A 27810-nucleotide genomic window follows, 5' to 3' on the forward strand; every position below is an offset into this window, starting at 1 on the left:
GCTTACAATCTCCTTCCCCTCCCCTCCCCACAACAGACACCCTGCGAGGTAGGTGGGGCTGAGAGAGTTCTGACAGAACTGGAACTGGCCCAAGGTCACCCAGCTGGTCGCATGTGGAGGAGGAGTGGGGAATCAAACCTGGTCTTCCCAAATTAGAGTCTACCCTTCTTCACCGCTACGCCCCACTGGCTGTCTTTATATTTCTCCTTTCACCCCTATGGGACCCCAAAGCAGCTTACATTGTTCTCCTCTCCTCTGTTTTAGCCTCACAGCAACCCTGTGAAGTGGCTTAGGCTAAGAGGGTGTGACTGGCCCAAAGTCACGCAGTCAGCTTCCATGGCACAAGTGGGGATTCGAACCTGGGTCTCCCACATTCTTGGCTAGCGCTAATCCATGCTGCCAGGGGTAGGTACGTTGGCTGTCCAGATGTTTTTTGCCTACAACTCCCATCAGCCCCAGCCATGATCAAGATAGGTAGCTGTGGTACATCTTCTTCGTGGTCTCTGTGCATCACACTTGTGGGATACTGCGCCTGCGCTGGTCCCCGTTCGGTATCTGTAAGAAAGCCCGGGAAAGATTTCCGCGGACGGCGCCACTGGGCATGCGCCAGCGCCCCACTGCGCATGCCCAACGGCGCCACCGCGGCAATCCCACCAGTTCCTTTCTGACCGCTGCGCGAAGAGCTTCGTTTTCCTCGTGTTCCCGGTCGGTGAGCTTTGGGTTTTTTCTACCCTTTTTTCCCCGAGCCTCCTGTAAATATTAGCCTGTTTGTTGTTTTCCGTAGTGTAGTAGTTAGTTAGTTCTGTAGTTAGTTAGTAAAAAAAAAAAAAAGTGCGTTGTTGTTGGGTGCGGGCTGTGGCGGGGTCGCCATTGTCCTCCGGGACTCCCCCCCCCTCTCGCCCCTAGTTTTTGTTTCTTTACCTCCTCTCAGAGGACTCTGAGAGGTCATCCCCAGCGACCGCTGTCTATGGACAGCCGTTGGGGGTTCTTTAAGAGGTGCCAGGCCTGCGGGAAGAAAATCGCCCCTCCCGACGGCCATTCTCTGTGTCTGCTCTGCCTCGGCGAAGGACACCGCGTGGAAGCCTGCCCGCACTGCCTCCGCTTTTCGAAGCAGACCAGAAAGAACAGGGCAGCTAGACTCTCGGCCGCGCTAACGGCCTCGGCACTTCGTCCTCCGATCCAATCGGCGTCGTCCGCGGCATCGGCACCGAAAATGGCTACCGCCCAAACTCCGAAGGCCCCATCGGCCGACGCGGCCCAGGTCGATCTCCCACAGAAGGAGCAACAGTCGGCAAAGCGGGCCCCCGACGAGTCGGTCGAGCGGCCTCAGAAGAAGCGAAGGGAGGATCCGGGACGTGAATCCTCTAAGAAGGCGAAGAGCAAGGAGAAGCGAAAACGACCACGCTCTCCTCTGCCTTCCCCCGACGTGTCGGCACCGATCGGCACCGAACCAGTGAGAAAGGTTCCTCCCTCTCCTCTCCGCACCCCCGCCACTCCAGGGGTTAGCGCGAGAAGGCAACGCAGCCCTCCAACGCCAAGGGCTAGCGGCCATCGGCCACGCAGCCCTCCAACTCCACGGGCTAGCGCGCATCGGCATCGCAACTCACCGACGCCTGGGCCCAGCGATCATCGGCTACAGACTTCAACACACGACGCGGAGATCGACCTAACCTGTCGGTCCCCATCGGTGGCGTCTCGTCGGCGGAGCTTCGACTCGGCATCGGATGTCGAATCACTACTACCGGCCGACGTAACAACGCCCGCGGCCCCCAAGCGACTGAGACCAAGGGAGCCTCCAGCCGAGCCACGCCACTACCCAACGATGCCGCACTGGGATCACCATCGGTGGCAATCGACGTTTTCCTGCTGCCCCCAATATCACTGGCATCAGCCACTCGACCACCCGGACTGGGAGCATCGATCTGAGCTGTCCTCTTTTTCCAGGACATCACACCGGTCCAAGCAGCCTCAGGGATCGGCCCCGACTCCTCAGGACAAACGAGTCACACCGACGGAGCCCCCGCGCCGAACACCGACACCGACGCGGTCGCCACGAAGGGAGCCATCACCGCGCCTATCGGAGCGCTCGGCCCGAGGAGAGTCTTCGCCGTCGGGGTCGGAGAGCGACGAGGAGAGAGCCTGGGAGCCCTCACCGGATCCCAACACGTCGGAAGACCTCCCGGTCTCGCCCTCTGAGGACCTGCGTTCCTATGCGGAAATGGTCAAGAGAATGGCGGCGGCCATCTCCCTGCCCATCTCTCAACCCAAGCCAACAGTGGATGATAGCGTTTTTGACATCGTCCAGCGGGACACGTCTCCAGCCGTCTCTCTCCCCATGACCAAGGTCATGCTCCAGGCGCTCAAGGACCCGTGGAAGAAACCATCTTCGGCACCGGTGTCCTCAAGAAAACTGGACCACATGTACAAGGTCCAGGAGGCGGGGGCTGAATTTTTGTTCACACACCCTAGACCAAATTCAGCCATCGTCTCCTCTTCCTCCAGGTCACGCAAGGTGCACTCTACCCCTCCCGACAAGGAGGGAAAGAAGCTCGACGCCATGGGGAGGAAGATCTACTCGGCGGGGTCCCTCGGCGCCAAGGTATCGAACTACACGGCCTGTATGGCCAGGTACCAATACGCCTTGTGGGAGCAACTGTCCCCCCTCTTGTCTTTCCTACCGGACGACAAGAAGACCACTGCAAAGGCACTGCTGCACGAGGGCCAGAAGGTCGCAAAGCAACAACTAACGGCGGCCAAGCACCTAGTGGACGTCTCGGCTTCGGCAATCATGTCTGCCGTCTCCATCCGTAGGCACTCCTGGCTGAGATCGACCGCCCTACAACAAGACACCAGGGCGCTCATCGAGGATCTGCCATTCGAAGGGGACGGACTCTTTAGTTCCACCACAGATAACGCACTGCAGGAACTGGACAAGAACCTCAAGATCTCCAGGAGCCTTGGGGTGCAGCCACTTCCCAGACAACCCAGAGCCCGACAGTGGAGCAGGTCCTGGTCGAGAAAAACATCACATAAGCCATCCTCGGACCAACAGTGGCGGCCGCGCCCTCCACAGCCCGACAAGCAGGCCTACTCGGGAAACAACAGAGGCCGCTACACGGCCCAGCCATCTGGCAAGCCCAAGGGCACCCGCCCCCCCAAGCAGGGGCTTTGACTTTCCTGCACCACGCTTCGTTGCCACCACCCAGCCCACTACCCGTCTGCGCCCTTTCCTGCCTGCCTGGGAGCTGGTCTCCTCAGACAGGTGGGTCCATTCCATCATTCAAGAGGGCTACAAAATAGACTTTGCTCAAATCCCAACCCGGTCAGTGGTGATCACCACCCCCCCATCCCCACCTCTGCTGGCGGAAGTGGACACCCTCCTACAGAAACAAGCCATAGAGGAAGTACCTTCGGAGGACAGAACGGGTGGGTTCTACTCCCGCTACTTCCTAGTCCCAAAGAGGGATGGGGGACTAAGACCCATCATGGACCTCCGGAGCCTGAACAAATTCATCCTGTATCGAAAATTCAGAATGTCCACACTGCAGTCCATCCTGCCCCTCATCAACCAAGGAGACTGGATGGCCACCCTAGACCTAAAGGATGCTTACTTTCACATCAGCATCCACCCGGAGTTCAGAAGGTTTCTCAGGTTTGCGATAGGCCCGCAACACTTCCAGTTCACAGCACTACCCTTCGGGCTCTCCACGGCACCCAGGGTATTCACAAAGATGATGAGCGTCGTGGCCGCCTACCTGCGTCTGCAGGGGGTGATAGTCTTCCCATACATAGACGACTGGCTCCTGGTAGCCAATTCAAGGGAAAGTCTGTCTACCCACATCGCAACCACACTGCACCTCCTCGATGCCCTGGGCTTGCAGGTCAATCGGGAGAAATCAAAGCTCACTCCATCAAGGACAGTGCAGTTCATAGGGGCGGTGCTGGACACAAACCTCCATCGAGCATTTCTCCCCGCCCAGAGGGCAGAGGACATCACCAACTTAGTGCAATTGCTCCGGAACCAAGGCTGGGGCACAGCAAAGCAGCTTCAGCGGATGCTGGGGTTGATGGCGGCAACGACAAGCGTGCTTCTTTACGCGAAACTGCGAATGAGAGACTTACAGCTATGGTTTCTCCGTCAGTTTCGCCCCAACAAAGACTCACCTCGAAAGAGGTTCACTATTCCTCCTACGATGCTCCAATCGCTCCAGTGGTGGGAGTCCAGAGACAATATCTGCCAGGGAGCTCCTTTCCACCTCCCACCACCATCAGTGACCATCACCACGGATGCCTCCCAGTGGGGCTGGGGCGCCCACATGGAAGGCCTGTGTGTGGGGGGCCCGTGGCCCCCCAAGCTAACAGTGCACCATATAAACTACCTAGAGCTGCTAGCGGTGCACTTTGCCCTTCGTTCCTTCCGCCCAAAGCTGATAGGGAGGACGGTGGCACTACTCACAGACAACACCACCGCTTTGGCATACATCAACAGGCAGGGTGGGACTGTGTCCCGCCGCCTCTGTGCTTTGGCGATAGACTTGTGGACGGAATGCATCCAGCACGACGTCTTCGTGAAGGCCGCACACCTCCCAGGGGTCCTCAACATTCAGGCGGACTCCTTGAGCAGGGGGGGAGCCTCCCCGCACGAGTGGGAACTTCAGTGGCGATTCCTGCAGCCAGTCTTCCAGCTCTGGGGATACCCACAGCTGGATGTCTTTGCCACGGCAGACAACAAGAAGTGCCCCATGTTCTGCTCCAGAGGGGGTGCGGATCCCGCATCCCTGGGGGACGGTCTCCTCATCCCGTGGGAGGGTCGCTTCCTCTATCTGTTCCCTCCTCTCCCTCTGCTGACCAGGGTAATAAACAAGTTAGCGAGGGAGAGGCCACGCTGCATACTGGTGACCCCTTGGTGGCCCCGCCAGAACTGGTTCGCCTCCCTACTGACCCTGTCGAGGGGAAACTTCTACCACTTCCCAGCAGAACCAGACCTCCTGTCGTCCCAACGGGGGCTGGTGCTTCACCACAACGTGCCACACCTGAAACTGACGGCGTGGCACATAGATCCCTAGAGTTCTCGGACAGAGTCCAGGAGGTCCTGCTAAATAGTAGGAAGCCCTCCACCAGAGCATCCTACGACAGGAAGTGGAAGAGGTTCTCGGACTTCCTGGCTGACCGGCCAGTCGCACCGAGGGAGGCAGGCCTGCCGGCAGTCTTTGACTTTCTGCTGTCCCTAGTAGACGCAGGCTTGGTGTTTTCCTCCATTAAGGTCTACCTGGCAGCCATTTCCGCTTTTCACGAACCTGTGGGCGGGTATTCTGTCTTCGCCCACCCCCAGTCCAAGAAGTTCATGAAGGGGCTATTTAGGCTGCATCCACCATCCAAGCTCCCCACCTCTCCATGGGACCTGTCACTAGTCCTAGATAGACTAACCAGGCGTCCCTTCGAGCCCATGGCCTCATGTCCCCTGCAGCTTCTGTCCTGGAAGACTGCTTTCTTAGTGGCCATCACCTCCGCACGCCGTGTGGGGGAACTCACGGCGATGCGTTGTGACTACCCCTACCTAGCCTTTAGGGAGTCGGGCGTCTCCCTGGCCCCTGATATCAACTTCCTCCCTAAGGTGCCCTCCCAATTCCACCTCAATTTGGAAGTGTGGCTACCCGCCTTCTTCCCCAACCCCTCCTCGGACGAGGAACGGAGGCTACACTCCCTAGACGTTAGGCGTGCCTTGCTTTTTTACCTAAGCCGATCCAAGTCCTTTCGCAGGGACCAGCAGTTATTCGTTTCATACACTGCGCCCAGACTGGGTGACAAGATTTCTTCACAGAGATTCTCGAAGTGGTTGACTGAGACCATCAAGCTCTGCTACCTCCTAGCGAAGAGGCCACTGCCTGGTCCCGTGCGTGGCCACTCCACACGAGCGATGTCGACATCGGTGGCGTTCCTGAAGGGCGTGTCGTTGGCTGATGTCTGCAAAGCTGCTACCTGGTCCTCCCCGCATGCTTTCATGAAGCACTATGCGTTGGACGTGCACGCTCAGCAGAGAACCCGGTTGGGGACGGCGGTGCTACAATCTGTCATCTCCGGTTGACCGTCTTCCCACCTCCAGGTATGCCTTGCTTGCTAATCTCCCACAAGTGTGATGCACAGAGACCACGAAGAAGATAGACAGGTTGCTTACCTGTAACTGTAGATCTTCGAGTGGTCATCTGTGCATTCACACTACCCACCCTCCTTCCCCACTGCTGACGGTCTCCCTTCCTTAGGGGCTTTCAGCGGTCAAGAAGGAACTGGTGGGATTGCCGCGGTGGTGCCGTTGGGCATGCGCAGTGGGGCGCTGGCGCATGCCCAGTGGCGCCGTCCGCGGAAATCTTTCCCGGGCTTTCTTACAGATACCGATCGGGGACCAGCGCAGGCGCAGTATCCCACAAGTGTGAATGCACAGATGACCACTCGAAGATCTACAGTTACAGGTAAGCAACCTGTCTTTTTTTTGTAGCAGGAACTCCTTTGTGTATTAGGCCACACAACCCTGATGTAGGCAATCCTCTTGAGAGCTTACAGCTCGGAGAAACGTTGTCTGCAGGGTGACATGACAGAGGTGTACAAGATTATGCATGGGATAGAGAAGGTGCAGAAAGAAGTCCTTTTCTCCCTTTCTCGCAATACAAAAACTCGTGGGCATTCGATGAAATTGCTGAGCAGTCGGGTTAGAACGGATAAAAGGAAGTCCTTCTTCACCCAAAGGGTGATTAACACGTGGAATTCACTGCCACCGGAGGTGGTGGCGGCTACAAGCATAGCCAGCTTCAAGAGGGGATTGGATAAACATACGGAGCAGAGGTCTATCAGTGGCTCTTAGCCACAGCATATTGTTGGAACTCTCTGGGGCAGTGATGCTCTGTATTCTTGGTGCTTGGGGGGGGGGGGGCAAAGTGGAAGAGCTTCTAGCCCCACTTGTGAACCTCCTGATGGCACTTGGGATTGTGGTTTTTTTTTGGCCCCTGTGTGACACAGAGTGTTGGACTGGATGAGCCATTGGCCTGATCCTACATGGCTTCTCTTATGCTCTTATGATAAACTCTTGGAGGATTGGCTACATAAGAGCGGTGTGGCCTAATATGCAAAGGAGTTCCTGCTACAAAAAAAGCCCCGGTTAGCCGTGTGAGTCTGTCTGTAGCAGCAGAAAAGAGCAAGAGTCCAGAAACACCTTCAAGACTAACAAAACTTCCCTGTCAAAAATGTTCTTGGTCTTCATCTTATATGGGACCTCTTTTCTTCTTCTTCACCTTCTTCTTCTTCTTCTTCTTCTTCTTCTTCTTCTTCTTCTTCTTCTTCTTCTTCTTCTTCTTCTTCTTCTTCTTCTTCATCATCATCATCATCATCATCATCTTCGTCGTCGTCTTCTTCTTCATCTTCTTCTTTGTCTTCTTCATCTTCTTCGTCGTCTTTGTCTTCGTCTTCATTCTTACGTGGGCTTGGAGCTGTAGCAAGTTAACCTTTTGGAAGTTAATTTGTTCACGATAAGTTAAATGTACCTACATGAATATGTCGTGTTTTGTTTGTCACAGACTTTGTTAGCCCATGCCTCCAGAGGCACATCTGGTTCTCACCCGGCCATTTTAGGTGGGGTTTGAAAATTTGGGCAAATGATTTGATAGAGTCCCTGTTTTCTGATACCCCCTCCCTTACACGGATCAGCCTAGCTTTTTTCACATTCGTCATCATTTCACAGAGGCCAGGTAATTAACTATTGTAGGCCCCTATCCTATCGGTGTTTTATTGCAGCAATATTGGGGGTGTTCATGCTACACTCAATAATATGTTTTGCAACTGGATTTTTGCTATTCTTACACTGTTAAAACCCAGTTGCAAAATGCACTATTTTGTGTTGTGTGAACACAGCCATTGTTTTTGTAATGACTTTTATGGCTAATCAGAGCCAAGGTAGTGGAATGGTTAAACTAGAATCTGGGAGACCCAGGTTCGAATTGTTGGCTATTGTAACTCTGCATGCAAGAGGAACTGGGAGGGAAAGGGTTAAGAGAATTCTCTGTTTGGGTAGATTTGGCAGCTGTCAGATGGCCATCTAGCCTCTGCTTTAAAACCTCCAAAGAAGGCAAGCTCACCACCTCCTGAGGAAGCCCTATTCCAGTTTGGTGTGAGAGCCAGTTTGGTGTAGTGGTTAAGTATGTGGACTCTTATCTGGGAGAACCGGGTTTGATTCTCCCCTCCTCCACTTGCAGCTGCTGGCCTGGAATGGCCTTGGGTCAGCCATAGCTTTCGTAGGAGTTGTCCTTGAAAGGGCAGTTTCTGCGAGAGCTCTCTCAGCCCCACCCACCTCACAGGGTGTCTGTTGTGGGGCAGGAAGATAAAGGAGATGGTGAGCCGCTCTGAGACTCTTCGGATATAAATCCAATATCTAATTCTTCTTCTTCACTTGCAGCTGCTTGGATGGCCATGGGTCAGCCATGGTTCTCACAGAGTCGTCCTTGAAAGGCAGCTGCTCTGAGAGCCCTCTCAGCCCCACCCACCTCACAGGGTGTCTTTTGTGGGGGAGGAAGAAAAGGAGGTTGTGAGCCGCTCTGAGACTCTGATTCAGAGAGAAAGGTGGGGTATAAATCTACATTCTTCTTCTTCCTCTTCCTCTTCTTCTTCACTGAAGAACCACTCTAACTATCAGAAAAGCCTTCCTAGGCCGCAGTCACACACACTAAATAATGTACTTTCAACTCACTTTCAATGCACTTTCCAACTGGATTTTGCCAGTTCACACAGCAAAATCCAGTTGGAAAGTGCATTGAAGGTGGGTTGAAAGTGCATTATATAGTGTGTGTGTGATCACAGCCCTAATGTTTAGCCGAAAAAACTCTTTCAATTTTAGCATCCCCTGAGAGATTGGAACCCTCAATCAACCCGTGGAATTCAGTGCTGCAGGACTGCACGTAGCCACTCGCACGGATGGCTTTAAAAGAGGATTAGGTCAATTCTTTTGAGGAAGAATCGCACTGCTACAGCACCAACCCCAAATCAGACTTTTCCCTGCAGCCACTGTGGCCGGACCTGCCTGTCCCTCATTGGTCTTGTCAGCCACCAGCGAGCCTGCAGCAGACGTGGACTACTGCACCCTTCTTAAATCTTCGTTCGCGAAGTCAAGCCGAGAGAGAGAGAGAGAGAGAGAAAGGTCAATTCTTGTAAGAGGAGACGGCTATCAGTGGCTATTAAATGGTAGCTAAATGGAACCTCCATGTTCAGAGGCAGTGTACCTTGGACTTACAGTCCCTTGGGAGAAAAAGACAGCAGCTGGCTTGGGTTAGACCAAGGGTGTCGAAGTCATTTGTTGTGAGGGCTGAATCTGACATATATGAGACTTTGTTGGGCTTTGTGTGTCATAAAACGCCAGGGAGTAGAGATATAAACTTTATCAAGGACGCAGACAAACACCATTAAATATTTTTTTAAAAACTTAAAATAAAACACGATTAATACATTAGCATTTATTGGTCTTAATGCTGCTTTCTTTGTATCTCTCCGGTGGGATCCAGGAAACTGGGCAAAGGAAGCTCTGGCTCTTTCCTTCCTTCCCCAGGGAACCAGGAGGGGGAGGCGCCTCAACCAATAGAAGGAAGAGAGGCTTGGCTCAGTAGCTCTGCTGTGCAATTGAGAGAGCCTGGCAAAGCAAGCTCTCCCTCTCTTCCCTTCCTCCCCAAGAAAGGAGCCTCAGCCAATGGAGAAAATAGAGGCTTTGCTCTGTAGCTTCTGTGCAATTGAGCAAGCCTGGCAAAGCAAGCTGTGATACAGAAGGAAGAAGAAAAAGAAGAAGATGATGATATTGGATTTATATCCCACCCTATACTCTGAATCTCAGAGTCTCAGAGTGGTCACAATCTCCTCTACCTCCCCCCACCCCCACAACAGACACCCTGTGAGGTAGGTGGGGCTGAGAGAGCTTTTACAACAGCTGCCGTTTCAAGGACAACTCCTACAAGAGCTATGGCTGACCCAAGGCCATCCCAGCAGCTGCAAGTGGAGGAGTGGAGAATCAAACCCGGTTCTCCCGGGTAAGAGTCCGCGCACTTAACCACTACACCAAACTGGCTCAACTGGAAGCAGATGACGGCCAGTTGCTCAGGGGCCTGATAGGAGCCCTCTGGGTACCTGAATCGGCCCCTGGGCTGCATGTTTGACACCCCGGGGTTAGACACTGTGGGACTGCATGCTAGTCTTTGGTCTGATTCAGGATTCTCATGCTGTATCCCTCCACAACAAGGCAAGTGGGGGAGAAAGTCCTCTGGCTTCCTCTACTACAGCTTCAGTTTTTGCGATTCATCATCCCTTCCCCCCCCCCCAATGAAGTCACAAATGCAAACGTTTCCCCGCTCTCTGACAGCTTAATTGCAATTTTGGGAAACGGTTGACAGGACCTAAGAAATAAAGGCCTGGTTTGAATGAAGAGGCCTGTTGAAGTATTGATCGGGGACCCGGGGCGGGGTGCTCATAATGCACTGTGCGGAAAATATATTTCCGGAGACGAGGAGGAGGGAGCGTGCGCGGTCAGCCACGGCGCTCGTCCGGATGCCAACCTCGAGCACTTGCCAGGATGGCTCGTGGCCTCTTCCGGGAGAGATTGATGAGCAGGGCTTTTGGGCCTGTGCCCACGGGATCCGTCCCCTGGCTTCCTACTTGGATTGAGAAAAATAAATCAGCTCTGGGTTTTCAAGCACCCTGCATAACGTAGCAGCCAGTGGAACCAACAGCAAGGAAAGAGCCGGAGGTGCCTTTGCCCGGTTCCCTGGATCCCAGGGGAGAAATACAAAGAAAGCACCTTTAAGACCAATGAGTGCTAATGTTTGAAGCGTGTTTTAATTTTTTAAAAATAATTGAATCGTGAATGTCTGTGTCCTTTAAAAAGTTTATATCTCTGCTTCTGCTGCTGTTGTTCAGTCGCAGTCGAGTCTGACTCGTTGTGACCCCATGGACAAAGTCACGCCAGGCCCTGCTGTCTTCCGAAGTCTGCTCAAATTCATTCTTGTTACATCAGTAACGCTCTCCAGCCATCTCATCTTTTGCCGTCCCCTTCTTTTGCCTTCTGTCTTTCCCAGCATCAGGGTCTTCTCCAGGGAGTGCTCCCTTCTCATTTGGTGGCTCAAAGGATTTGAGCTTCAGCTTCAGCATCTGACCTTCCAGGGAACAGTCTGGGTTGATTTCCCTTAGGACTGACTGATTGGATCTTCTTGCAGTCCAAGGGACGCTCAAAAGTCTTCTCCAGCACCACAGCTCAAAAGCATCATAAGAACATAAGAACATAAGAGAAGCCATGTTGGATCAGGCCAGTGGCCCATCCAGTCCAACACTCTGTCTCACACAGTGGCCATAAGAACATAAGAGAAGCCATGTTGGATCAGGCCAGTGGCCCATCCAGTCCAACACTCTGTGTCACACAGTGGCCATAAGAACATAAGAGAAGCCATGTTGGATCAGGCCAGTGGCCCATCCAGTCCAACACTCTGTCTCACACAGTGGCCATAAGAACATAAGAGAAGCCATGTTGGATCATGCCAGTGGCCCATCCAGTCCAACACTCTGTCTCACACAGTGGCCATAAGAACATAAGAGAAGCCATGTTGGATCAGGCCAGTGGCCCATCCAGTCCAACACTCTGTGTCACACAGTGGCAAAAATTTTTATATATACACACACACTGTGGCTAATAGCCACTGATGGACCTCTGCTCCATATTTTTATCTAAACCCCTCTTGAAGGTGGCTATGCTTGTGGCCGCCACCACCTCCTGTGGCAGTGAATTCCACATGTTAATCACCCTTTGGGTGAAGAAGTACTTCCTTTATCTATTCTTCTGCGCTCAGCCTTCTCTGCTATCTAATCTTAAATTGGATACACACATGGCCTGGCCCAATAAGGTCTCACTTATGTCAGATCTGGCCCTCATAACAAATGAGTTCGACAACCCTGATCTAGACCCTGCGGCTAATAGCCACTGATGGACCTCTGCTCCAGATGTTTATCCAATTCCCTCTTGAAGCTGTCTATACTTGTAGCGATCACCACTTCCCGCGGCTGTGAATTCCATGTGTGTGAATTCCACCTCCTGCCACAGGAGGTGGTGGCGGCTACAGGCATAGACAGCTTCAAGAGGGGAATGGATAAGCATCTGGAGCAGAGGTCCATCAGTGGCTCTTAGCCACAGCTTATTGTTGGGACTTTCTGTCTGGGGCAGTAATGCTCTGTATTCTTGTGCTGGATGGGGGGGCACAGTGGAAGGGCTTCTAGCCCCATTGTTGGACCTCTTGCTGGCACTTGGGTCTTTTGGCCACTGTGTGACACAGAGTGTTGGACTGGATGGGCCACTGGCCTGATCCAACAGGGCTTCTTTTATGTTTTTATGAATCACTCTTTGGGTGAAGAAGTACTTCCTTTGACCTGTTCTAAGTCTGATGCTTGCTAATTTCCCGGAGCACCTACGAGTTCTTGTGTTGTGAGAAAGGAAGAAAAGGACTTCTTTCTCTGCCTTCTCAGTCTCATCTTCCTGATGGATCCTGGATCTGATCCCATAGAGCTCTTACGTTCAAAATTCAGCCCCAGGGAGAGCCGGCGTTGCTACCTGATCAGCTGAGGAATGCCATGTTTACTTAGGAGCTAGTTCCACTGAACTGAGCATCTCTTCTTCTTCTTCTGCATAAAGATTTCGAGCTGCAGCTTACAATCCCCTTTCCCTCCCCACAACAGACAACCTTTGAGACAGGTGGGACTGAGAGAGCTCTGACAGAAACTGCTCTTGAGCCGAACAGCCCTGAGAGAGTTATGACTGACTCAAGGTCACGCCAGCAGTTACTTGTGGAGGAGTGGGGAAGTGAACCCGGTACTCCCAGATAAGAGTCCTCATGCTTATCCACTACACCAAACTGGCTGTCATGCTGCAGCAATGCAAGTAGTAGTACTATCTTTTGTTAAGGTGGAGTGGAGGTGTTAAGGTGTTAAGGCCCAGTGGAGGCACCAGCCAAAGAGGAGAATGCTGGGGAAGACTGAATCAGCACCTCTTTCTTTCAGGAAGCCATTTCTCATTCCTTAAGGACGTTCGCTGACTCATAATGGGGGCCGCTGTCCAATTAAAGAAATCTTAGCGGATCGATTGAGCGAGTTGTAACTGAATAATTAATCCATGAAAAGGACACCGATGCACATGCGAAGAAAAGAATACTGGGAACAGAGAGAAAGAGCCAGTCTGGTGTAGTGGTTAAGTGCATGGATTCTTATCTGGGAGAACCGGGTTTGATTCCCCACTCCTCCACTTGCACCTGCTGGAATGGCCCTGGGTCAGCCATCGCTCTCACAGAGCCGTCCTTGAAAGGGCAGCTTCAGGGAGAGCTCTCTCAACCCCACCCGCCTCACAGAGTGTCTGTTGTGGAGGAGGAAGATATAACAGGGCTACGTCTAGGGGGAGGAAGGGGGGTGCTTGCCCAGGATGCCAACGGAGGGGGGGGGTGCCAAATTGGGTATGGAGTCCATTGTATTCTATGGGACCATAAGACAGAATGGCCCATAAGGGGGTGTCATTTTGTAATTTAGCCCCCCTCAAAAAACATGTTGATCCGGTCCTGAGATATAGTAAGCCGCTCTGAGACTCTGATTCAGAGAGAAGGGCGGGGTAGACATCTACGGTCTTCTTCTTCCTCCATTTTGGATGAGGCAGCTGTGGGGCAGGGGGGCCTGTGGCACGAAGCCACATCTCAGAAGTGGCGCTCTGTGAGCAGGAGAGGAAGAGATGGAAAAGAGGAGGAATTCTCTCCTGCAGATGGAGGGAAGGAGAACAGTTCTCCCACTGTGCAAGAAAAGGTGTTCCCTTCTGCGTGTGAGACAAAGGGAAATGCTTCATCTGAGAAGTACAGAAGAGGCATTTCTTCCTGAGGTAATAGCAGGGCTTTTTTTTTTTGTAGCAGGAGCTCCTTTGCATATTAGGCCACGCCCCCTTGAGATAGCCAATCCTCTTGGCGTTTACTGTAGACCCTATACTAAGAGCCCTCTAAGCTCTTGAAGGATTGGCTACATCAGGGGTGTGGCCTAATATGCAAAGGCGTCCCTGCTACAAAAAAAGCCCTGTTAGGCCGCACCCCCCTTGATGTAGCCAATCCTCTTGAAGCTTACAGTAAGCCCGGTACTAAGAGCCCTGTACGCTCTTGGGGGATTGGCTACATCGGGGTGGGGGGTATAGCCTAATATGCAAAGAACTTCTCACTACACAAAAAGCCCTAGATAATAGAAAGGGGGACATGTCTTCTGAGGGAAGCATGAATTTCTGTGGTGTCCCTTTACTTTGATGGGGTTTTATTGCCAACGGTTTTAGCTTTTATTCTGGTCTTTTTATTGCTGATGTACAGTGTGAATTGTGTTTTCTGGGGTGGGCTGGACATAACCCCCCCCCCTTACTGTCAAGTATGATGCTTCTGTTATGATTTGAAGAAAGTCAGGACTGTATGAAACAGACCTTACGTTATAAAAGTAAGATTTTATACAGCTGAAAATCTGGTGCTCAAATAACTAGGAGCACCAAAAAAACCCCTTGTTCCATAAATTGACTATTTTTAGCAGTCCTGATTATAATAAGTAGCATTTAATTAATTTGCTTCTTCTTTTGCTGGATGATGGCAACCCTGTAGGGCACGGGTGTCAAACATGCGGCCTGGGGGCCGGATCAGTCCCCACGATGGCTCCTATCAGGCCCCCGAGCAACTGGCTGTCAACTGGCTTCCTTCTCCCTCTCTCTTGCTTCCTTCTACACAATAGCTTGCTTTGCAAGGCTTGCTCAATCACATAGGAGCTACTGAGCGAAGCCTCTGTTTTCTCCATTGGCTGAGGCTCCTCCCTTGGGGAGGAAGGCAGGGAGGCAGAGTTTGGTTTTTTTCCAGGCTCTCTCAATCCCGCAGCAAAGCTACTGAGCCAAGTCTCTCTTCCTTCTATTGGCTGAGGCTCCTCCCCCTCCTGGTCCCCTGGGGAAGGAAGGAAAGAGCCAGAGCTTCCTCTGCTCAGTTCCCTGAATCCCACGGGAAAAATACAAAGAAAGCATCTTTAAGACCAATGAGTGCTAACGTTTTAAACATGTTGATTTCAAGGGTTTTTTTAAAAAAAATCTTTAATTGTGTTTGTGCCCTTTATAAATTTATATCTCTGCTGCCTAATCTTAAATAGGTACACACATGGCCCGGCCCAACAAGGTCTCATTTATGTCAGATCCAGCCCTCATAGCAAATGAGTTTGACACCCCTTCTGCAGGGTTTTCAATTCAAGAGACATTCAGCTGTGGTTTGCCCTCGCCTGCCTCTGCATAGCAACCCTGGACTTCCTCGGTGGTCTCCCATCCAAGTCCTAACCAGGGCCGACCCTGTTTAGCTTCCCAGATCTGAAAAAGATGATATTGGATTTATATCCCACCCTCCACTCCGAAGAGTCTCAGAGCGGCTCACAATCTCCTTTACCTTCCTCCCCCACAACAGACACCCTGTGAGGTAGATGAAGATATTGGATTTGTATCCCGCCCTCCACTCCGAAGAGTCTCAGAGCGGCTCACAATCTCCTTTACCTTCCTCCCCCACAACAGACACCCTGTGAGGTAGATGAAGATATTGGATTTGTATCCCGCCCTCCACTCCAAAGAGTCTCAGAGCGGCTCACAATCTCCTTTACCTTCCTCCCCCACAACAGACACCCTGTGAGGTAGATGAAGATATTGGATTTATATCCCGCCCTCCACTCCGAAGAGTCTCAGAGCGGCTCACTATCTCCTTTACCTTCCTCCCCCACAACAGACACCCTGTGAGGTAGATGAAGATATTGGATTTATATCCCGCCCTCCACTCCAAAGAGTCTCAGAGCGGCTCACAGTCTCCTTTACCTTCCTCCCCCACAACAGACACCCTGTGAGGTAGATGAAGATATTGGATTTATATCCCGCCCTCCACTCCGAAGAGTCTCAGAGGGGCTCACAATCTCCTTTACCTTCCTCCCCCACAACAGACACCCTGTGAGGTAGATGAAGATATTAGATTTATATCCCGCCCTCCACTCCGAAGAGTCTCAGCGGCTCACAATCTCCTTTACCTTCCTCCCCCACAACAGACACCCTGTGAGGTAAATGAAGATATTGGATTTATATTCCGCCCTCCACTCCGAAGAGTCTCAGAGCGGCTCACAATCTCCTTTCCCTTCCTCCCCCACAACAGACACCCTGTGAGGTGGGTGGGGCTGGAGAGGGCTCTCACAGCAGCTGCCCTTTCAAGGACAACCTCTGCCAGAGCTATGGCTGACCCAAGGCCATTCCAGAAACTGCAGGTGGAGGAGTGGGGAATCAAACCCGGTTCTCCCAGATAAGAGAACTTCACCAAACTGGCTCTCCAGACTAGCCTGGAGCATCCAGGTCAGGGCAATTTGCTTTTTTAAAACTTTAAAAGATTTATATCCCACTTTTGTCCTGACTTTCGGGACCCAAAGGAGCTTGCATCGAAGTAAAAAGAACTACAATCTAAAATCACAAAAATTCAGGTTGGGGGGGGGGGGAACCCTCATTCTCAAGTCATTAACATGTGGGATTCCCTGCTGCAGGAAGTGGTGGTGGCTACAAGCATAGCTTTAGGAAGAATTGGATAAATACATGGAGCAGAGGTCCATCAGTGGCTGTAAGCAGCGAAGTGTAGATGGAATTCAGTGTCTGGGGCAGTGGTGCTCTGTAGTCTTGGTGATTGGGAAGGGCAAGAGTGGGAGAGCTTCTAGTGTCCTGGCCCCACTGATGGACCTCCTGATGGCACCTGGGGTTTTTGGCCACTGTGTGACACAGAGTGTTGGACTGGAGGGGCCATTGGCCTGATCCAACATGGCTTCTCTTATGTTCTTATGGCCACTGTGTGACACATAGTGTTGGACTGGATGGGCCATTGGCCTGATCCAACATGGCTTCTCTTATGTTCTTATGGCCACTGTGTGACACAGAGTGTTGGACTGGAGGGGCCATTGGCCTGATCCAACATGGCTTCTCTTATGTTCTTATGGCCACTTTGTGACACAGAGTGTTGGACTGGATGGGCCATTGGCCTGATCCAACATGGCTTCTCTTACATTCTTATGTCTGGGGCAGTGATGCTGTGTCTTCTTGGTGATTGGGGGCCAACAGTGGGAGGAGTCCTGGAGTTCTGTCCCCACTGGTGGACCTCCTGATCAGTGTTCCCTCAAAGCTGAGCTAGCATGAGCCAGCTCACAGATTTTTAGCCTCCAGCTGACACATTTTTGTCTTAGCTCAGGATGAATGACCCCAGAGCACACTAATTTATGCAGTAGCTCACAACTTTCATGCCAGTAGCTCACAAAGTAGAACGTTTGCTCACAAGACTCTGCAGCTAAGAGGGAACATTGCTCCTGATGGTTTTGGCCACTGAGTGACACAGAGTGTTGGGCTGGATGGGCCATTGGCCTGACCCAACATGGCTTATCTTATGTTCTTATGGCCACTGTGTGACCCAGAGTGTTGGACTGGATGTGCCATTGGCCTGACCCAACATGGCTTCTCTTATGTTCTTATGGCCACTGTGTGACACAGAGTGTTGGACTGGATGGGCCATTGGCCTGATCTAACATGGCTTCTCTTATGTTCTTATGGCCACTGTGTGACCCAGAGTGTTGGACTGGATGTGCCATTGGCCTGACCCAACATGGCTTCTCTTATGTTCTTATGGCCACTGTGTGACCCAGAGTGTTGGACTGGATGTGCCATTGGCCTGACCCAACATGGCTTCTCTTATGTTCTTATGGCCACTGTGTGACACAGAGTGTTGGACTGGATGGGCCATTGGCCTGATCCAACATGGCTTCTCTTATGTTCTTATGGCCACTGTGTGACACAGAGTGTTGGACTGGATGGGCCATTGGCCTGATCCAACATGGCTTCTCTTATGTTCTTATGGCCACTGTGTGACGCAGAGTGTTGGACTGGATGGGCCATTGGCCTGATCCAACATGGTTTCTCTTATGTACTTAGGAGCTCACAACAGCACATAGGAAAAAACTCCCCCTTACAGAGCCGATAGAATCTTGGGAAGGATGGCTCCTTGTATTTCTAAGTGCTTTACAAGAGCTCACAATTTATCCCCCACCGTAGTTCAGTCATCCACACAACAGCCTTGTAGGTTAGGCCACTGGCATTACATCCCGCGTAGCTTTTGGGAATGATGGCGGCGAAGCAGAGAGAAAATAGCTTCTTTAGGTCGCTTGAGGTGGAAGTGAGATTCGTCTCTGCTGGCATCCAGAAAACTGGGCTTTTTTTTGGAGCAGGAACTCCTTTGCATATCAGGCCACACCCATCTGATGGAGCCAATCCTCTAAGAAATTTATGGGACTCTTCCTACAGGGCCTACTGTAAGCTCCAGGAGGATTGTCTACATCAGTGGTGTGTGGCCTAATATGCAAAGGAACTCCTGCTAGAATTCCACCCCTGTAGCCAATCCTCCAAGCGCTTACAGGGCTCTTAGCACAGGGCCTGCTGTAAGCTCCAGGAGGATTGTCTACATCAGTGGTGTGTGGCCTAATATGCAAAGGAGTTCCTGCTTAAAAAAAAAAAGCAGCCCTGTGTCCAAGCACTAATCTTGTTTAGCTTCCGAAATCTGATAAGATCAGACTAGCCTGAGCCATTCAAAACGGGGCAGTTTCCTTCGCTGCCTAAGCAAATAATCTTTTTTATTTCTAGCAATTAAGTGCACATTCGAGCTCTTCTTCTCTTTTTATTCTTGTTTTGGGGTGTGTGTGTGTATCTGCACCTGGAAGTCATGTCAACTTCTGGCAACTGACCTCTACTGGGGGCCTGGAGGATATTTGGGTAGATGGCTGAATAAAGCCTGCCCCTGCCTGCCGACTGGGTATTCCAAGGACAGTCTCCTGTCCAAGTACTAACCACAACTCACCCTGCTTAACTTCCAAAATCTGACAAGATCGGACTTGCTTGGGCTATCCAGATCAGGGCTTCACGTTCTGGCTCTTCTTCACAGACACCAGAAGGAAAGAAGAGCCCAATTCCACATTGTCAGACTGATGGATGGGAAGAAATTTGTGGCTTCCGCAAGCCACTGAACACGTGGCCCTCCCAAAGGAACTGAGAATGGCTGGTTCCCTGAAGGCCCTTTTCTGGAGGGTGACTGAATTAGATTAATAGTGGAAAGCACCCTCAAGTCACAGCTGACTTATGGCAATTATGCCTGGGAGAGAGAAGGCAGAGAAAGAAGTACTTTTCTCCCTTTCTCACAATATGAGAACTCGTGGGCCCTCGATAAAATTGCTGAGCAGTCCGGTTAGAATGGATAAAAGGGAGTACTTCTTCACCCAAAGGGTAATTAACATGTGGAATTCACCGCCACAGGAGGTGGTGGCGGCTACAAGCATAGGCAGCTCCAAGAGGGGACTGAATAAGCATATGGAGCAGAGGTCCATCAGTGGCTACTAGCCACAGCGCAATTTTGGAACTCTCTGTCTGAGGCAGTGATGCTCTGTATTTGTTTTGTATTTGTCAAGTGATGCTCTGTATTTGTAATTGCTTGGGAGGGGCAACAGTGGGAGGGCTTCTAGTGTCCTGGCCCCACTGATGGACCTCCTGATGGTACCTGGGTTTTTTGGCTATTGTGTGACACAGTGTTGGACTGGATGGGCCATTGGCCTGATCCAACATGACACCTCTTATGTTCTTAACCTCTTACGGCAGGGGTGGCCAACGGTAGCTCTCCAGATGTTTTTTTGCCTACAACTCCCATCGGCCCTAGCCAGCATGGCCCATGCTGGCTGGGGCCGATGGGAGTTGTAGCCAAAAAACATCTGGAGAGCTACCGTTGGCCACCCCTGTCTTACGGTTTTCAAAGCAAGAAACGTTCAGAGGTGGTTTTGCCCTTGCCTGCCTCTGCATAGCAGAGCTGGATTAACCATTAGGCCAAGTAGGCACTGGCCTATAGGCCCCCAAGCCTTAGGGGCCCCGGTCTGTATCCGCCCCCCAGTTTCCTCCAAGCCTGCAGCCCTTCCATCCTGCACGCGCAGCCAGCAACTGAGCCGCTCTTTGCCTGACTTGCCTAGTGCGGCTGCTGCCGGCGTCGTCACCAAGTTTGCCTCTCTCTGCCTCTCCCCCGCAGCTTTGTCAAAGGGGCTTTGGAGAAGGGGCCTGCGGGCTGCAGTGGCGGGCCAGAGGTGGTGGGGCAGCTGCTTGGACTCTGAGATAATATGCCAAGGAGGTCTGAGATGTCAACTGCCTAGGAGCCTCCACGGGGTTTAATCCGGTACTGCTGTGTAGGAATCCTGGACTTCCTTGGTCTCCCGCCCAAATACTGACCAGGGCTGAACCTGCTTCGATGCTGGGTTGTATCAAAAGGGCTATTACAGTTTGGTGTTGTGGTTAAGTGTGGTGTAGTGGTTAAGTGGAGAACCAGTTTGGTGTAGTGGTTAAGAGTGCAGACTCTTATCTGGGAGAACCAGGTTTGATTCCCCACTCCTCCACTTGCAGCTGCTGGAATGACCTTGGGTCAGCCATAGCTCTGGCAGAGGTTGTCCTTGAAGGGGCAGCTGCTGTGAGAGCCCTCTCAGCCCCACCCACCTCACAGGGTGTCTGTTGTAGGGGAGGAAGGTAAAGGAGATTGTGAGCCACTCTGAGACTCTTGAGTGGAGGGCAGGATATAAATCCAATATCTTCTTCTTCATCTTCTACATCCAAATTAAGGGAGGTCAGAGCTCCTCTGTATACTGCCTTGGCCAGGCCACACCCGGGATACTGTGTGCAGTAAAAAGATGTGGACAAAATCGAGCAGGTGCAGAAGAGAGCAATGAGGCTGATCAAGGGCTTGGAGCAGGGGTTGCCAGACTGTGGCTCAGGAGGCACGTGTGGCTTTCACACATGCTATGTGGCTCATGAAGCCCCTACCACCCCATCGGGGTGTTTTGACAATGGAGGCCCAGATAGCAGCCGCTGCTAAATCCGTGTTTTTCCGTCTTAGGCGGGTGAGGCAGTTGGTCCCCTTCCTGGAGCACGGCAACCTGGCAACAGTGATCCATTCAACGGTCACCTCGAGGTTGGACTACTGTAACGCCCTCTACGTGGGGCTGCCCTTGTGCTGAACCCGGAAGTTGCAGCGAGTGCCTTCTCAATCGTAGCCCCCTGCTGGTGGAACCAACTGCCAGATGAAGTGACGGCCTTGCGGAACCTTGTGCAGTTCCGCAAGGCCTGCAAGACTGTCCTCTTCCGGCTGGCATGCGATTGGCTTGGCATGGGTACTTAAGGGAAGCGGAAGAAGATGGTCGCCACCAGAATAGCACCAACTCAATATTCTGTTTTTCTGTTTTCACTGTTTTAATCATTGTATATCTATTTTATTACCGAATGTGTCATTTTAATACTTATTAATGTGATTGTTTGTGGGATTTTACGTTGTGAGCCGCCCTGAGCCTGCTTCGGCGGGGAGGGCGGGATATAAATCAACTCAAATAAATAAAAAAAATCGGCCAGCTTGGAGAAGGCATTTCTCCAAGTCAAGCCAGCCAGCGGCTTGGAGAATGCAGTTAAAGTTAAAGTTGCTTTCTTTCCACCTCTCTCTCCCTAACCCATCTACCTTTCTTCCTGCCTTCCTTCCTTCTCGCCTTCCTTCCTGCTCTTAGACATCTGATGTTTGTGTCTTGGGGCTCTCAGACATCTGACATTTATTTTATGTGGCTCTTACATTAAGAATGTTTCGCCACCCCTGGCCTGGAGGAAGAGCCCTCTGAGGAAAGACTGAGGGCCTTGGGGATGTTCAGTCTGGAGAAGAGGAGACTGAGGGGGGACAGGAAGGCTCTCTTAAAATATTGGAAAGGCTGTCATTTAGGAGAGGGCAAGGAGCCGTTCCACTTGGCAGGACCCGAAGCAGTGGGCTCAGATTACAAGCAAAAAGGTACCGGCTGGATATTAGGGGGAATTTTTTTACATTCAGAGTAGTTCAGAGGTGGAACCAGCTGCCTAGGAAGGCAGAGAGCTCCCCATCATTGGCAGTCTTCAGAACGCGGCTGGATGATTATTTGTCGGAGATGGCTGTGAAAATGTCACGATGTGACATCACCCCAGAGTCAGAAACGACTGGTGCTTGCACAGGGGACTACCTTTACCTTTACCGATCGACTGACACAGCCACCCATCTTGATCTTTCCGGGTGTATACCGAGGTGGGTAAAATGAGTCCCCAGCTTGCTGGGGGGGAAATGTAGAGGACTGGGGAAGGCAATGGCAAACCACCCCGTAAAAAGTCTGCCGTGAAAATGTTGTGAGAGCAACGTCACCCCAGAGTCGGAAACGACTGGTGCTTGCACAGGGGAAGGCCCCTTCCAACTCTATGATTCTACGATTCCCGGGTCTGACGAGATTGGGCCAGCCAGGTTAGGATAGTTAGTTCAGTAACTAGTAGTATTTCAGGGGATTGGTGCGAGCGGAGAATGGTATGTGGTGGATTCTATAAAACTTCCCAAAAATTCTTACACATTTCTCCAAGAGGCTTCACCAGAGGTATCTGTCCATCTTGCAGTTATTCTTCAAAAGCAGTGTCGGATCAGTAGCTATTGAACTTATACTCCGTTTGAAGAAGAATTATTGCAAGAAGATTCCCTATATAAAGCCTCCTGGTGAAACATGTAGAAAATTTATGGGAATTTAAAATGAGTCATAAAATATATATTTACTCAGGGCTTTTTTTTTTTTTTTTAGCAGGAACGCGCAGAAACGCAGTTCCGGCTGGCTTGGTGTCAGAGGTGTGGCCTGTTATGCAAATGAGTCCCTGCTGAGCTTTTTTCTACCTGTATTTACCTGATTTTTGCACCATTGACCTTGGCCTTATTATTCATCGTCTGTGACTGGTAACACCCTTTTGTTTTCTTTTTGATTGATTCTATGTCATTTTATGGATTCCTGCAGTATTTTATTGACTGCTACTGTTGTAATTGAATTTTGACTGTATCTTAACAGCTTTTTTATTGGTCTACCGTGTTTCTTTAAACATTTTTGTAAACCGCCTCTCAGACTTTTTTGGTGGAAAGAAAGCCTACCAATAAACAACTTCTCACCCAAACATGAAGAGGTTTATAGTGGTAGAAGCTTTCAGGGCCAGATTAACAATTAGTACTGTGTGCAGTTCTGGTCGCCGCACCTCAAAAAGGATATTATAGCATTGGAGAAAGTCCAGAAAAAGGGCAACTAGAATGATTAAAGGGCTGGAGCACTTTCCCTATGAAGAAAGGTTGAAACGCTTGGGGCTCTTTAGCTTGGAGAAACGTCGACTGCGGGGTGACATGATAGAGGTTTACAAGATAATGCATGGGATGGAGAAAGTGGAGAAAGAAGTCCTTTTCTCCCTTTCTCACAATACGAGAACTCGTGGGCATTCGATGAAATTGCTGAGCAGCCAGGTTAAAACGGATAAAAGGAAGTACTTCTTCACCCAAAGGGTGATTAACATGTGGAATTCACTGCCACAGGAGGTGGTGGCGGCCGCAAGCATAGCCACCTTCAAGAGGGGTTTAGATAAAAATATGGAGCACAGGTCCATCAGTGGCTATTAGCCACAGTGTGTGTGTATGTATAAAATTTTTTGCCACTGTGTGACACAGAGTGTTGGACTGGATGGGCCATTGGCCTGATCCAACATGGCTTCTCTTATGTTCTTATGGCCACTGTGTGACTCAGAGTGTTGGACTGGATGGGCCATTGGCCTGATCCAACATGGCTTCTCTTATGTTCTTAGATCAAGTAGGCACTGAACTATGAGTCTCCACACCTTTACAAGCCCTGGGCTGGCTTTCCCCCCATTTCTCCCTGCTTGCAGCCCTCCCAGCCTGCACACGCAGCCAGCAACCGAGCTGCTTTCTGCTCGCCTTGCCTGGTGCGGCTGCTGCTGGCATCGTTGCCAAGTTTGCCTCTCTCTGCCTCTCCCCTGCAGCTTTGTCAAAGGGGCTTTGGAGAAGGTGCTTGCAGGCTGCAGTGGCGGCCATGGGCAGGAAGGGGTGATCTGACTCTGAGATAATTTGCAAGGGCCCCCCCCCCCAAGATTTTGACTGCCTAGGGGCCTCCACAGGGTTTAATCTGGCACTGGAAGCTTTCGTGAGCCCGAACCCACCTCAATCAAAAGAAAGACCTATCTATTCATGCGTCTTAAACTGGCAAAGAATCCTCAAGGGTCTAAGAGAGTGAATGATCATCTCCCGTCTCGGTTAAACTCATCTGTCAGCACACTAGTTGTGAAACGGATGTGGAGAAGGTTCGTTGTGAGGATTTGAGGGGTGTGTGTGCGTGATAGTTTTAATGGTTTTAAAATATGGTTTCATCGTGTACGTTTTAATTTGCTGGCAGTGCCAGATTAAACCCTGTGGAGGCCCCTAGGCAATCAAAATCTTGCGGGGGGGGGAGTGTCTTGCAAATTATCTCAGAATTGGAGCACCCATCCCACTGCAGCCTGCAGGTACTTCCTCCAAAGCCCCTTTGACAAAGCTGCAGGGGAGAGGCAGAGAGAGGCAAACTTGGCGACGACACTAACAGCAGCCTCATCAGGCAAGTCGGGCGAAGAGTGGCTCAGTTGCTGGCTGCACGCACAGGCTGGGAGGGCTGCAAGGAAAGTGAAAACTGGGAGGGAAAGCCAGCCTGGGGCCCTTAAAGGCATGGGAGCCCATAGGTCAGTGCCCACTTGGCCTAAATGTTAATCTGGCCCTGCACCTTGGGGGTCTTCGTGAAGGCAGAAAGGTAGGATGTATATTTCGAAACATGCGATGTAAATAAGTAAATTGTGAGAAACGATTTGCTCTTTCACGCTATCTCAACACACACAAACGTGAAGGCTCGGGTTCTAAATACTGCAAGGTGTCGAACGGTATACACCCGGAAAGATCAAGAGGGGCGGCTGTGTTAGTCTGTCCGTAGCAGCAGGGAAAAAAAGCAAGAGTCTATCAGCACCTTCAAGACGAACGGAATTTGTGCCGGGTGGGAGCTTTTGTGAGTCGCTGCTCACTTCTTCAGAACCTTCACTGCTTCACCTTTAGCCGTACAGAATGGAAATCTATCAGCCTCTTGAAGAAGTATGCACCCAGAGACAGTAAGATTAGGTGCAGAAAGCTGGTGCTGGGAGGTGTGTGTGGGGGGAAAACAGTGCAATCCCATGCAGAATGACTCTGGTCCAAGCCCATGAATATCATACTGAAGGAACTCTGCAAAAAGGTTCCTTTGCTAATAGTACCGGAGGGGAGAGACCGCAAGTCCGTGTGAAGCGTCATAAACCTAAAAATACGTCTGTTGTGAGCTGCGAGGCGAGGGAGATGGAAGTACAAATTCTGCATGCAGTGATTCTCTGTACAATCCTATCCACAGTTACTGCAGTGTAACCCCACTGAACTAAATGGGCTGAGGCTGGAGTAAATGCCAGGGACTGCGTGATATTTTCTCCAGCTCGGGACTCACAGCAGCATCTGCAAATTGCTTTGATTGTTTAGCAAAAAAATTGCACTCTGCTTTCCTAATTAGTGCCAAGAGAAGCTTGCAATTAATAAAATCATTTGTATAGACGCACACGATAACACCAGGACTATTATCTATTTAAATTCCTTTCCAGCCACCCTCTCAACTCGATGAGCTTCTGGCAAAATACCATATGTAATACTCCGGGTAATCCTAAAGAGATTTGTGCATTTTCAAACCCATTGAATGCAATGGACACAGAAGGTTCTAGGACTGATTAGGATTGCACCGTAAAGCAATTTAATATATTATATATCCCCAGCGCTAACAAGGCACCCTGAGTTCTTAGAATGGCAGCTCAAATTAAAATAACTTGAAACCAAGGGCTGCAAGAAAATGACAATTAATCAGTAGCGGCGATGTCAGAACACACAAAAAAAGCCAAAAGCACACAGAGAGGATGTTATTAAAGGCCTAGCAGGGCCCAACTAGAGCAAAAGCAGATAACAACTGGGAGAGCCTTCCATGTTGCTCTTTGCTCAAAGCAATCCTCCACACCGTGCCCAGAAATGCCCCTTCCTCTCACCAAAGGAACCCCCTGTGCCCGACCACATCCTCCCTTCCTATACATATGAACATATGAAACTGCCTTATATTGAGTCAGACCCTCGGTCCATCAAAGTCAGTATTGTCTACTCAGACTGGCAGCGGCTCTCCAGGGTCTCAAGCTGAGGTTTTTCATGCCTTTTTGCCTGGACCCTTTTTAGTTGGAGATGCCGGAGATTGAACCTGGGACCTTCTGCTTACCAAGCAGATGCTCTACCGCTGAGCTACCGTCCCTCCCCTAACTGGCAGTGACTCTCCAGGGTCTCAAGCTGAGGTTTTCCACACCTATTTGCCTGGACCCTTTTTAGTTGGAGATGCTGGGGATTGAACCTGGGACCTCCTGCTTATCAAACAGTTGCTCTACCACTGAGCCACCGTCCCTCCCAGCATGCACACTTTGGGGTCCCTACTCATCCTCTCTGATCTTTCCTGGCTTGCTTGCGAACTTTCCTTGGGGCTGACCTGAAGATAGAAGAGCAGGCTCATGGGCCTTTGGACTGACCGGCTGGACAGTTCTGATCCCTAGTCTTGAGTGTGCCTGAGACAAGCCTTTAGATGTAAACAGCTCTTTCTAAAAAAAATACAATACTGAATCTTAGTTTAGAGGAGTTCCAGCCAGATTGGACCAAGGCCGTATTCAGGATGTCATGTTTGGTGGGGCCCGCAGCAGTATTTTTTGTTTGGGGGGGAGGCAGTGTTGGCCCTAAACACTTTCTCTGCTTCTCAAGTAAAGCACACACACACCCCCCAGTAAACCTTCCAGGGGAATCTGGCTGCAAGTAGGCTTCTCCCCCCCTCCACACACACACGAATCTGAACCCCCTTCAGTACCAGTGCCGCACTTGTTCAGAGTGGCGACAAGTGGTGGTGAGCAAAGGGGGCAGATGGAGGCCCTCCAATGGAGGCGCCATACAGATGGAAAAGGGTTTTTTAAATGGAGTGGTCTGCCTTCCCCGGACGCTCCCCCCCCCCCCCCGAAGCTATGGGCCTGGATTGGAGAGCGTTTGCGGGCAGCACCGTCTCCATGCCTGGAGCCCCTGCTCTTCTTTTGGTGAAGACCCGGACAGGGAAACCTTGCCATGAGCAGGCTCAACAGAAGCCACCCAAAGCTTGAGAGGGTAGAAGGCAATTTGCCTCCCTTCCGGGAATGTGGAGTTCTTGACGTCTCTCAAGACCAGAATTTAGACTTGCAATAAAAATAGCAACAGACGCGGCCGGCCCCTGAACTGCCACCGCTGCCAACCAATGACCCCCCACACACACACACACACCGTCAATCATAGACTGAGGAGGGAAGAGGAAAAGGAGACTTCGCTTATCTCAAACAAAGCCCTTTCTTGGAATGGGGGGGGGCAGTTAGGATGCTAGAAGAAAGATACGGCGGAGGTGGGGGGGGGGGAATACTTACTTCGCAGGATCCCGAAGAGGCAGACACAGATGAGGAGAGCCATGGAGGCTGGGGGTCGCTTCATGTCCCGCTCAAGACAAGAGACTCATCCTCTTCCCCCTGTTGTCCCACTTCCTGGTGGGAGGAGGAGGTCCCGATCCGGGTGCCGGCGGCTTCTTTGCCTCGGAGGAGGCTGCAGAGAGGGAAGGCTTATCCGAGACAGGCAGGAATTGGGGGGGGGGGGACTGCAACTGCTATAATTTCAGGCTCCCCCCTCCAGAGCGATCCGCCCCTCGGGCTTCTTGCCTTGGGGAGGGGCTGCTGTCCGTGGTGCT

At 51.3% G+C, this 27810-nt stretch overlaps 1 protein-coding gene across 1 annotated transcript in view; it reads right to left on the minus strand.

Annotated features, from left to right (window-relative positions):
* Positions 1-27596, minus strand: part of CHRNB2 (cholinergic receptor nicotinic beta 2 subunit) — a 60293-nt gene extending 32697 nt beyond the window's left edge. Inside the window, exon 1 of the mRNA XM_060255438.1 lies at positions 27497-27596. Within this exon, the coding sequence (XP_060111421.1) occupies positions 27497-27560 (64 nt within the window). The 5' untranslated portion in view covers positions 27561-27596. The remainder of the gene's footprint in view (positions 1-27496) is intronic.
* Positions 27597-27810: the final 214 nt, after the last annotated feature.

The sequence above is a fragment of the Heteronotia binoei genome, chromosome 1 (genome assembly GCF_032191835.1).
Source record: "Heteronotia binoei isolate CCM8104 ecotype False Entrance Well chromosome 1, APGP_CSIRO_Hbin_v1, whole genome shotgun sequence".
NCBI classification, from domain to species: Eukaryota; Metazoa; Chordata; class Lepidosauria; order Squamata; family Gekkonidae; genus Heteronotia; species Heteronotia binoei.